At 40.4% G+C, this 11,733-nt stretch overlaps 1 protein-coding gene across 1 annotated transcript in view; it reads right to left on the bottom strand.

Moving 5' to 3' along the window:
- Nucleotides 1–568: 568 nt before the first annotated feature.
- The window catches only part of znf804a (zinc finger protein 804A), a 193,184-nt gene continuing 182,019 nt past the window's right edge, over nt 569–11,733 (bottom strand). Inside the window, exons 3-4 of the mRNA XM_060930608.1 lie at nt 3,176–3,306; nt 569–2,957 (exon numbers count right to left, since the gene is read on the bottom strand). Of these exons, the coding sequence (XP_060786591.1) occupies nt 569–2,957; nt 3,176–3,306 (2,520 nt within the window). The remainder of the gene's footprint in view (nt 2,958–3,175; nt 3,307–11,733) is intronic.

Raw genomic sequence — 11,733 nt, 5'->3', positions numbered from 1 at the left:
TTAATGCCATTGCTCTCATCATCTCATAGATTGCTAACTAGCCAAGCCTAGTCTCTGTACCTCTATTAGTAGGCAATTGAATGGTACTTTGGAAAATTGAGGAAAATAAACCCCTCAACATTTCATTATAAAATAAATCTTGGATGCCTGAAGGTTACATGTTACTTTTAATGGTTAATGTGCAAATCATCCATGGTGGAGTTTTCTTTTAATGTTTGTGAAAGATACTTCACTTCTGACATATGTGCTACTAAAAAAATTAAGATTTTAAGATTTAAATTATTTCAAAATAAAGTGATGCTGCCTGTCTTGCAGTGTCATGGCTCATTGGTAAGAAAGAATTGTCATTTGCCTGACCGATTGCTAAATTATTTTAGTAAAAAACGCTAACATCTGTAATGTCCTATCCGTCTAGACACAAACACATTTAGTAAAAAAAAAAAATGGCATAGACACTAGTTTGCTCCCCTGGTGATATATTTATGTATATTACTATTTTGTACTGTAATTTCCAAATGTAGTTTGTAACACTTTACCACTATAACTATTTTATCAAGTTGTAGTAATTTCAGAAGAGAGGCTGAAGGGGAATGACAGTAGTGTGAGGGGGGAGTAAGGGTGGGAAAGGAGTAGGGGGGTGCAAGAGTGGCCGAAAGACTTGAGGACGGGGTAAAGTGTGGAATGTCACGGCTGTTGTGTGGATAGTGGGTGGAGCCACCATTGAAACTTGAGATGAGGTTATGAAGGGTGTGATTTCAGGGGCAAGAGGAAGGCGAGTAAGAGGCACTACCTGGGTAAAGAGGGAAGGCTGAGTGGGCAGGAAGGTAGAGTGATGCTGAAGGACGGTGATGGAACTGGATGGAATGGCAGATGGTAAATGAACAGGGTGAATAATAGGAGAGGACAGGGGAAGCGTAGATCTGAGCTTAGCAGAGAACACTTTCTGGTGCAGAACCTGTTTGTGTGTGTGGCTGTGAAGAAAGCCATGCCTCTCCACACCACTGAGTTGAGATGTAAAGCACAGCATTGGGTTAAATGGACTCTGGATTGCACAGTTCTGCCTTTCCTCATCCAGAAGTTGAAAGCCTGGCAATGGTGGAGTGTGCTGGCAGGATTTATCATGGCTGACTTTCTCTTTTTCTTTGACTCGAGATGTGATGGCACATTTATTACACTCATTTTCAGAGTCTTTCTCTGTTGCTGAGTCACCATTTTGGACAGTAGGAAGCTGATTTGCCTCTTTAGGCTGTAGATCTTGCTCAGGTAGACCCTGAGAATTTGTATCTGAGGTGGAAATGCAGTTTTTATCAGTGGATGCTTCACCTGCCACATTATCTCCTTCAGGATCACATGTGCCTGGATCTTTTAAATTGAGGATATTCCATGTTGATTCCATGTCCACTATTCCATCTGGTCCCTTTACAACAAAAGCAGGATGTTCATCAGTGAGATGTGTGATAGGACTTTGGTCCAATTTTTGCCTTTTTGGTCCTTGATTTAGACACAAAACATCTTCTTCTTTGTCTAGCTCCTCAATCACGCCACACTGTGTATGATCTGACCAAACATTATCCTCTTTGCTCTGGGAGTCACTTTGTCGTTTCTTTGGTATAGTCAGGCTGCTGTGATCTGTAACTGATGTCTCATGATCAGAAGGAATCACACTGAGATGGTGTGAGTCATTTCGTGTGATTGTTGTCTGCCCTAAAGCAGGGACATCTAATGTTCCCTGACTAATATCAAGTACCTTTTCAACTTCAACAGATTCTCCTGCTGAGGAAACAGTGCTGTTATTCTCTGCCTGATTCTGAGCTGATTGCTTTGACTTCTCTAATTGCTGCTCTTGCTGTGCAGCACAGCCTCTAAATCGGCTTTCAAATCCTTCTCGTTTGTGGAGTTTAGTCCACTTCTTCATTTTTGCACTCTGCTCCATCTCACGATGATCTTCATTCTGCCACCTACTTCTTCTCTTGTGCCTCTTTTTGTGCTGACTTCTGTAATGGCGTCGATCTCTGCCTTGCAATTTGTCCTCTGCTCTCTTACTACTCTGAGGCCAATTTTTCAAACGCTTACATTTGCTTTGTGCATTGCTGGAATATAGGATATTTCTTTCCATTCTACACGTGGCTTCCTCTGTGGATATCTCATAGGAAGAGAAGGATGTTTTTGGACTTTTTTCAGAAATGAAAGACAATTCTTGGTCATTTTTGTTCTGAAAGTCATCAGGAGACTTCCTGAACTGTGAACCTCTGAAGTCAAAATGGAGAGGGTTGCAGCTAAATGACATGGAGGGCTCTGTTTTTGTGAAGCACACCATTTCTGAAGGCCATTGGAAGATAGTTTTACCATCTCGACCCACAACAGAAATGAAAGGTTGGCTAGGTTTTCTGAGAAAAACATCTTTTTCTTGGCTTTGAAATGAACTGACATCACATGATGTTGGTTGAGGAGCATCATTTATGGTGCTCTCTTCCTGACTACTGTCTTCTTTATTTTCAACTATATTGCTCTCCTCTGAGTAGAGACTGAGATCAGAGCTTCCAGAAACAGTTGGAAAGTGGCTAATTGGAGACACTGATCTATCCTCTGAGTAAACGAGGAAAGCACAGAGATCTGAAGCAGGCACTGCATCATTCAGGGAACTTTTGGTGGAACTCTTTTGATGTGTCATCATCTCTGTATCATATTTAATCAGCTTCTTGTCCTCGGTACTCTCACAAAAGACTGCAGCTGAAGATTCCAGCTTCAGTGAGGCTTTCTTTGGAAAGGAAAAGGAGAATGCAATCTTGCGGCGGAGAGTTTGTTTCTTTGTTTTTCCTCGATATGGCCATGGGATTTGAGATTCCGTCTCTTGTTCTGCAATGGTCTGGTTTTCCTCCTTATCCATGAAGCAGGATTTATTGAAGCTTTCCACTGCCACAGTGGTGGATTTAAACATTGGGCCACTTCCTGGAGCACTACTATGCAGAAAGAAAAAAGAGTAGTAAACAGATAAACAGTACACTGCAAATAGATACTGAGCACAGGAAGGATATTTCATGCTTGATAGAATTATACTGCTGTTAAATCTAATTGATCATTTGGGTCAGTGTGCTAAATAGTGAACTGAACAAGAAGGTTAAATATTACTTTATGCATTATATTAAGCAGAAATTTAGTTTTGCCCATGTCCCACCATTGAACCTCTCTTCTCTGTTCGGCTAATTTATGTAGCCGCCGAAGTGCTCGTTCTTGCTTCTGCTCGTCCTTCCTTAATTTGGAGGCCACATTGCGGGCAAATTCCCTCTGTTTTAGCTCCTTGAGCCTCTGCACACACACACACACACACACACACACACACACACACACACACATATCCATCTTGATGGCTATAACAATAATAATAATAATAATAATAATAATAATCTGCAATAGCAGCTATACTAATAATTTAGTGAAAAATAAAATTAACAAAAATACATTGTACTACGGGCGGCACGGTGGTGTAGTGGTTAGCGCTGTCGCCTCACAGCAAGAAGGTCCTGGGTTCGAGCCCCGTGGCCGGCGAGGGCCTTTCTGTGCGGAGTTTGCATGTTCTCCCCGTGTTCGCGTGGGTTTCCTCCGGGTGCTCCGGTTTCCCCCACAGTCCAAAGACATGCAGGTTAGGTTAACTGGTGACTCTAAATTGAGCGTAGGTGTGAATGTGAGTGTGAATGGTTGTCTGTGTCTATGTGTCAGCCCTGTGATGACCTGGCGACTTGTCCAGGGTGAACCCCACCTTTCGCCCGTAGTCAGCTGGGATAGGATCCAGCTTGCCTGCGACCCTGTAGAAGGATAAAGCGGCTAGGGATAATGAGATGAGACATTGTACTACTACTACTATTATTATTATTATTATAATATTCAGTGCAAAATAACAAGTCTGGTTTATGAATCTAAGTGTATCGACCTTACTGAAACACTGAAAACCAAACAAACAAAAACAAAAATACAAACACCCCCCAAACAAACCTTTTCAAGACTACAGAGGATAATAACTATCTGTATGCCAACATTGCACTTCATCATATCTGTTTCTCATGTAAATGAAAAGTCATTCTGGATGATTTGCATACAGAAGTTGTCCTGTTTATTTTAGACATGAGCCAGAGATATTCATTAGGATTTGCTTGCCAACATGAAGACCTCACTTGTTCATCCAGCTGCATGTGGGTGAGTTGGGTTGGCATTAGAGTCATAGAAAAAAGACCACTTCAAGGGTTGGTCAAAGATTATTCAATAGTTATGTTTCATAAAGTGGTTATACTTGGAAGGTGGCACAGTGGTGCAGTGGTTAGCACTGTTGCCTCACAGCAAGAACCTCATGGCTGACTGGGGCCTTTCTATGCAGACTTTGCAGGTTCTCACCGTGCCTGTGTGGGTTTCCTCTGGGTGCTCCGGTTTCCTCCCACAGTCCAAAGGATTAGTTCAACTGGCTACTCTAAATTGCCCATAGATGTAAGTGTGAATAGTTGCTTTTCTCTGTGATAGTTTGGCAACCTGCCCAGGGTGTATCCCACCTCTCGCCTGAAGTCAGCTAGGATTGGCTCCAGCTTCCTCCATGATCCTGATGGATGGGCGGTATAGACAATGGCTGGGTGGATGGCTGAACATGTAGTGCTAAGTGATACATGTATAGCATTATTTCAGTAATTCATTTTTAGTAACTGTTTGTTCAGGGTTGTGATGCTTTACATGAAAATATATGTGACATTTATACACACAGTACCAGTCAAAAGTCTGGACACCCCTCCTAATTCAATGGCTTTTCTTTATTTTTATTAATTAAGACACTTATTTTTATTAAATAAAACTGGGCGGCATGGTGGTGTAGTGGTTAGCACTGTTGCCTCACAGCAAGAAGGTTCTGGGTTTAAGCCCAGCGGCTGGTGGGGGCCTTTCTGTGTGGAGTTTGCATATTCTCCCCATGTCAGCATGGGTTTCCTCTGGGTGCTCCGGTTTCCCCCAAAGTTCAAGGGCATGCAGTTAGGTTAACATGGGGTGGCCTTGGGTTGAAGTGCCCTTGAGCAAGGTACTTAACCCCTGACTGCTCCCCAGGTGCTGTAGTGTGGCTGCCCACTGCTGTGGGTGCATGTGTTTGCCGCTTCAGATGGGTTAAATGCAGAGGATGAATCTTACTGTGCTTGAAGTGTGCATGTGACAAATAAAGGTTTCTTTTTCTTCTAATTAAGTAATGATGGATGTTGTTTCTCTTTACTTAGTTGTTCAGTTCTTGACATAATATGGATTACTATAGTTGTGGAATAGGGCTATTTAATGTATTTTTATTATTTACTATTTACAGTTTGATCTGAAATGCATTAAGAAGGTAAGAAACTCATCCACTAATTAACTTTTGATAAGGCACACCTGTTAATTGAAAAGCATTCCAGGTGACTACCTCATGAAGTTGGTTAAGCTAATGCCAATAGTGAGCAAAGTGTCATCAAGGGAAATGCTGGATACTTTGAAGAATCTAAAATATTAAACATATTTTATTTTTTAACACTTTTTTGTTTAGCACATAATTCCATTATGTTCCATATGTTATTTCATAATATTGATGTCTTCTGTATTGTTCTACAGTATCAAAAATTGTCAAAAAAAAGAAGAATGAGTAGGTGTGTCCAAAATTTTGACTGGTACTGTATATATATAAAATATTTTTTCTTTTTAATATGAAAGAGCCCTGTGACAGGTGGTACCCCACCTCTTGCTCGATGTCAGCTGGGATTGGCTCCAGCTTCTCTGTGACCCTGACAAATAAGTGGTATAGATAATGGATGGAGTTATACTTGGAACCCTTTCAGACAAGCATTTCAAACATTTCAGTGTTCCTCTAGATGGACAGCAGAAGGCAATATATGGTTCAGGGTTTACTTTCTTGTAGGGTTGTTATTTATGCACTTTGGGGTTAATGCTCCTAGTTTATATATATTGTAAACTATGGCTCAATGCTAATATGCTTTGTTCTCTACAATCTCTTTTTGTAATTGTCTGTCTCATATGTGTCCAAGATGTCAATCATAGTAACCTGGTGTGCAGATGCAAACCACAGATGTATATTAATGCACATGTTCTTATCCATTATTGTTTCTATAGTAACAATTGGGGATGTGCTGTTAGAGGAAATAATCAATTTCTGGGTGGTAACAGACATTAGATAAATAGGCAGGGTTTGGACACATCTCACATAGAGAGTGGAAAATGAAAAAAAAAAATTCAGTTTACTTATGGTGAAAAAGGTGCCTTATAAGGTACAGTGTTCTTCCCAGCGTGCTTTTGCATGTCGGGGCTGACACACTTTAATTTCATGCCGACACACTTTAAATTTGCAGACACTATTTTTTTGTGCCAACACTCGCTAAAAAATCACGTTAGATTTCTAGCTTGTGATGTTTGGGGCATATCTTGAAGGAAAATCAGTGTTTTGGGCCAGTTTGCTGCCATGATGCACTCAGGCAGACCAGAAATACCCCTGGGAAATCCCCAATCACAAAAAACGCCCTCAATCACTTTGTTGCTACACGGGTACCATGGCACTTCAGTGCGTGGGTGAGCACCCTTGCACTGACATCACATTTACATTAGCAACTGTTGCTACCCTATGCCTGGGGGACAAGCGAACTTTGTTTACATACTGTTTACATACTGAAGCCAAGTGAAGATGTCTGGCATCTGTTGTCCGAAGAAAACTGCAGCTAAAAAAGCTCTACTACCGGATTACTTGGATAATCTTAGGCTACATTCACACTGCAGGCTGAAGTGACTCAAATCCGATCTTTTCGCCCATATGTGACCTGTATCCGATCTTTTATTGACAATATGAACGACACAGATCCGATTTTTTCAAATCCGACCCAGGCAGTTTGGATATGTGGTCCTAATTCCGATCCCTATCCGCTCTTTTCATATGCGACTTCAGTCTGAACCGCCAGGTCGCATTCATCCGACTTACACGTCATCAACGAGCCACAAACGTCAATATTCTGCGCTGAAGTAGGCGGCGGGTCTCTCAAAAAAAATTACAACAACATGGCGCATAATCACGGGCGCAGATAGAGGGGGGGACTCGTCCCACCCAGATTTAAATTCACCTCGTTCGGTCCCCCCCACTTATACGGAGGAAAAATGTCTATGCTGTCTTTCTTTGTATAAGGCAAACCTCACGGAAAAATCAAAAGACTAATTACCATTCGGTTTATTGAGGTGCACGGCAGTACATACATAGTTGCAACAATTCACATAAAACAAAACAAAGACTGATATTCGGTTGGTTGAGCTGCGCAGACTGCACAGGTTGCGAGCTCGAGCTTGGTTGCTATGGTTACTAACAACAAGTTTGACAGGCATATCGGGGTTGGGGTTGGTTTGCTGGCAGCTTTGTCTCCCCCCAGTTTTTTGTCCCTCCCAGTTCAAAAAACGTATCTGCGCCCCTGCGCATGACATCAATGCGAGGGACGCTTCGGGCTGTGAAGGTTCTGAATCTTCTCAATGGAAGGACGCAGAGGTTAGGGAGCTGATTTCCATTTGGGGGGATGCAGCTATTCAAGCTAGATTGGATGGATCATACCGCAACCGGGCGGTTTTACTTCCGTAAACACTGGCCATGCTCACTGCGTGTGACGTCGTCGTATCCTGCAATGCGCATGCGGAACACTTTTAGGTCGCTTTTCGTTCATACTGAGGATCACATACAAGTCGCATATATTTGTTAATGTGAACGACCTCACAAAAAAATCGGATTTCACAAAAAAATCGGAATTGAGCATTAAGCCTTGCAGTGTGAACGTAGCGTTAGTCAGAAAGAAGCGAAGGATAGATACAAATTGTGGTCAGAAGTTTACATACAGTGACATGAATGCCATCTTGGAAATGAATGTCATGGCAATATTTGGGCTTTCAGTAATTTCTTTGAACTGTTCTTTTTCTGTAGCAGAATGATTGTACAGCATACAGCTTTAATAAAAAAAAACCACTGGAATTTGGTGCACAAGTTTTAATTTTCTTTGGGTTTTCTGAAATCAACACAGGCTCAAAAATATACATTCAGCACACCTAATATTTGGGTAAAATGTCTCTTCGCAAGATTCCCTTTGACCAAACATTTTTGTTTACCATGAACAAGCTTCTGGCAGAATTCTGGTTGGATATTTCACCACTCTTCATGGTAGAATTGGTAGCGTTCAATTAAAATTTTTTTTCTTGGCATGGACTTGACTTATAAGCACAGTCTATATATTTTCAACAGGGTTGAAGTCAGGACTTGTTTTAAGCTTAATGTTAGCCTGCTTTATCCTCCACAACCAGGTCTGATGTATGTTTGGGTTCATTGTCCTGTTGTAACTCCCAAGTCCCAAGTCATGTTCAAGTTTCTGATGGTTTATGTTGAAGAATTCTGAGGTAGTCCTCCTTCTTCATTATTCCATCCACTTTGTGCAATGAACCCGTTCCACTGGCAGCAAAACAGCCCCAGAGCATGATGTTCCTACCACCACCACCAGCTGGTACAGTGTCCCTCTGTACATGGTGGTCATTGTGGCCAAACAACTCAATCTTTGTCTCATCTGACCATACAGCTTTCCTCCAGAAGGCTTTTTCTTTGTCCATGTGGTCAGCTTCAAACTTTTGTTAAGCTTGAAGGTGTCAATTTTTGATCAGTGGGTTATTTCTTGGATAGCAGCCTCTTGGTCCATGGTGATCTGAACTGTAGACAGTGATCCATCAGCTTTCAGTTCATGACAGGGCTGTGCCATGGTGGTTTCTGGGTTGTTCCCGACCATCCAAACCAATTTCCTTTCAGCTGAGGGTGACAGTTTAGGTTTTCTTGAAGCAAAGTGGCTTGGCAAAGTGACTACACCTCACAATAACTTGGATACAATTGTTTGAACTGATTTTGGAATTTGCAGTTGTTTAGAAATGGCTCCAAGAGACATTCAGTTGTGTATATCTGTTGTGAAGTTGTGTATATCTATGATCCTCTTTCTCAGATCTGCACTGAGCTCCTTGGACTTTCCCATTTTACTATGTGTTGGTCAATCCAATGAGTGCTGTAAACAAACCCTTTTTATGAAGGCACAGAGAAGCTACCAGCTGCAGTCAATCATGATCACTAACAGGAAGTTAAGAGACCTCGGCCTTGGCAAGATAAGAGACATTTTGGAAGTTTCAGCACCTCTGAATTAAAAACCGAAGTCAGCGTATGTAAATTTTTGACCCTGTATGTATAATTTTGACCTTGTGTTGATTTCAGAAAACCCAAAGAAAATTAAAACTTGTACACCAAATTCTAGTGTTTTTTTTTTTTTTATTAAAGATGTATGCTGGACAATCATTCTGCCACAGAAAAAGAATAATTCAAAGAAATTACTGAAAGCCCAAAATATTGCTATGACATTCATATCCAAGATGAAATTCGTATCACTATATGTAAACTCCTGACCACAACTGTATATGCAGAAATTAGAGTTTATTAGCGGTTATGATCTATACAAAATTCCTCTAAACGACTTGGAGTGATGATACAATACAACTTTATTTAAATTCGAATTTAAAATAGCAAATACATGCTAATATCTCTGAATATAATAAAAATATACACATAAATGTAATAAATAAAAAAGGGAAAAAAACACAATACAATTATTAATAAAATTAAATAAATAAAATATTCATCTATTAAAAAAATACAGAATAAGCAGCACTATGCTATAAAATTTAATTCCTTAATGGCAGATCTAAAATCATTAAAAGATAATTTGTGACAAGAATCAGATAGAGACTTCCAAAGCTTAGGTCCGAAATACCTTAAGGAATGTAAACCATATTTGGTGGTACAAACAAAAGGTATTTTTAGAGCTCGCTCCCCACATAAATTATATGATGTCTGTCTATTATTAAAAAGTTTACTTATATAGGGAGGAGATAAAGAATGTAAAGCCTTGTATACTAAAATTAAAATGTCACAATATCTAGACTGCAATAGGCCGGGTTGATCAATGCGTTTAAGTAAGTTATCATAACTATCCTGATAATTGTTAAATACAAATCGTAAACAGCGCTGATTTAAACTCTCTAGCTTGTCATAATTTCGCTTACCACAATGGTGCCAAACAGCGGAACAATAATTTAATTGTGATAAGAAATATGCTTTATACAGCATAACCTTGGCATGTTCAGGAATTAGACACTTATGGCGTTTCAAAACTTGAAGTTTATTACTAACCTTGCGAATTATATTGGCAACATGCTCATTAAAATTAAATTTATTATCAATAGTAACACCTAGTAATTTCATAGTGTTGGAAATAGCAAAATCTTCATTACATAGCTTAAATGAGATATTATCTAGAGAACTAAGATTACGACTCATACGCATTGAAGTACTCTTAGAAGCATTGATAAGCATACCATTATTAGTAAACCATTCATTGATAATATCAAGATCGGCATTAACTGCTTGTTGCAATGAGTCAGCTTTAGTATTGCTGGAGTATAACTGCGTGTCATCGGCATAGGAACTAATACTAGAAGTAAGGTCAAGAAACATAAGATCGTTAATGAAAATATTAAACAACAAAGGTCCTAGGACCAATCCCTGAGGGATACCTCTGGATACGGTGGAACACTCCGATGTGGTGTCACCGATTTTAACCCTCTGGGATCGATCACTAAGATAACTAGTTAAAAGGCCTATACTGTTATTAGATAAGTTATAGGCCTTAAGTTTAGCAAGTAAGAGGTCATGAGGAAGAGAATCAAAAGCCTTAGAAAGATCTAAACCAATAATCGCAGATAATTTCTCATTGTCGAGTGCAAGTTTAAGATCTTCAACAATACATAATAAAGTAGACTGGCAACTATAAAACTTATGATAAGCCGACAGAAAATCAGATAACTTATTGGCAAAGGAAACAATTTAACTGATAAGCTAAAACACGTTCAAAGATATTACTTAAAATAGGAAGTACAGTAATAGGTCTATAATTAGTTCTACAATGTTCAGTTCCGGGCGGCACGGTGGTGTAGTGGTTAGCACTGTCGCCTCACAGCAAGAAGGTCCTGGGTTCGAGCCCCGGGGCCAGCGAGGGCCTTTCTGTGTGGAGTTTGCATGTTCTCCCCGTGTCTGCGTGGGTTTCCTCCGGGTGCTCGGGTTTCCCCCACAGTCCAAAGACATGCAGGTTAGGTTAAATGGTGACTCTAAATTGACCGTAGGTGTGAATGTGAGTGTGAATGGTTGTCTGTGTCTATGTGTCAGCCCTGTGATGACCTGGCGACTTGTCCAGGGTGTACCCCGCCTTTCGCCCGTAGTCAGCTGGGATAGGCTCCAGCTTGCCTGCGACCCTGTAGAAGGATAAAGTGGCTACAGATAATGAGATGAGATGAGATGAGATGTTCAGTTCCTTTCTTGAAAACGGGAGTAATATGACCATACTTCCAGCAAGTAAGATAGTAATTAGCATCAATACACGAGTTTAACAATGTGGCCAATGGTTTAGCAATAGCACCAATACCGTCCTTGATGAGACGAATGGGTATGTTGTCATACCCCATAGACTTGGATGAAGAAAGTGCCATAACAATATCAGTAAGAACACCATGATGAACTGATGTAAAGGTAAAGGCATCTTGAGAATGATTTGTGCATATCTTGTCTTTGATGAGTCGAATACTTGGATGATTGAAAAAGTCAGTTCCATACTGAAGAGCATCAGG

The sequence above is a fragment of the Neoarius graeffei genome, chromosome 9 (genome assembly GCF_027579695.1).
Source record: "Neoarius graeffei isolate fNeoGra1 chromosome 9, fNeoGra1.pri, whole genome shotgun sequence".
In the NCBI taxonomy this organism is placed as follows: Eukaryota; Metazoa; Chordata; class Actinopteri; order Siluriformes; family Ariidae; genus Neoarius; species Neoarius graeffei.
The sequence above is the reverse complement of the archived record's forward strand: the minus strand, read 5'-3'. Positions and strand labels throughout refer to the sequence as shown.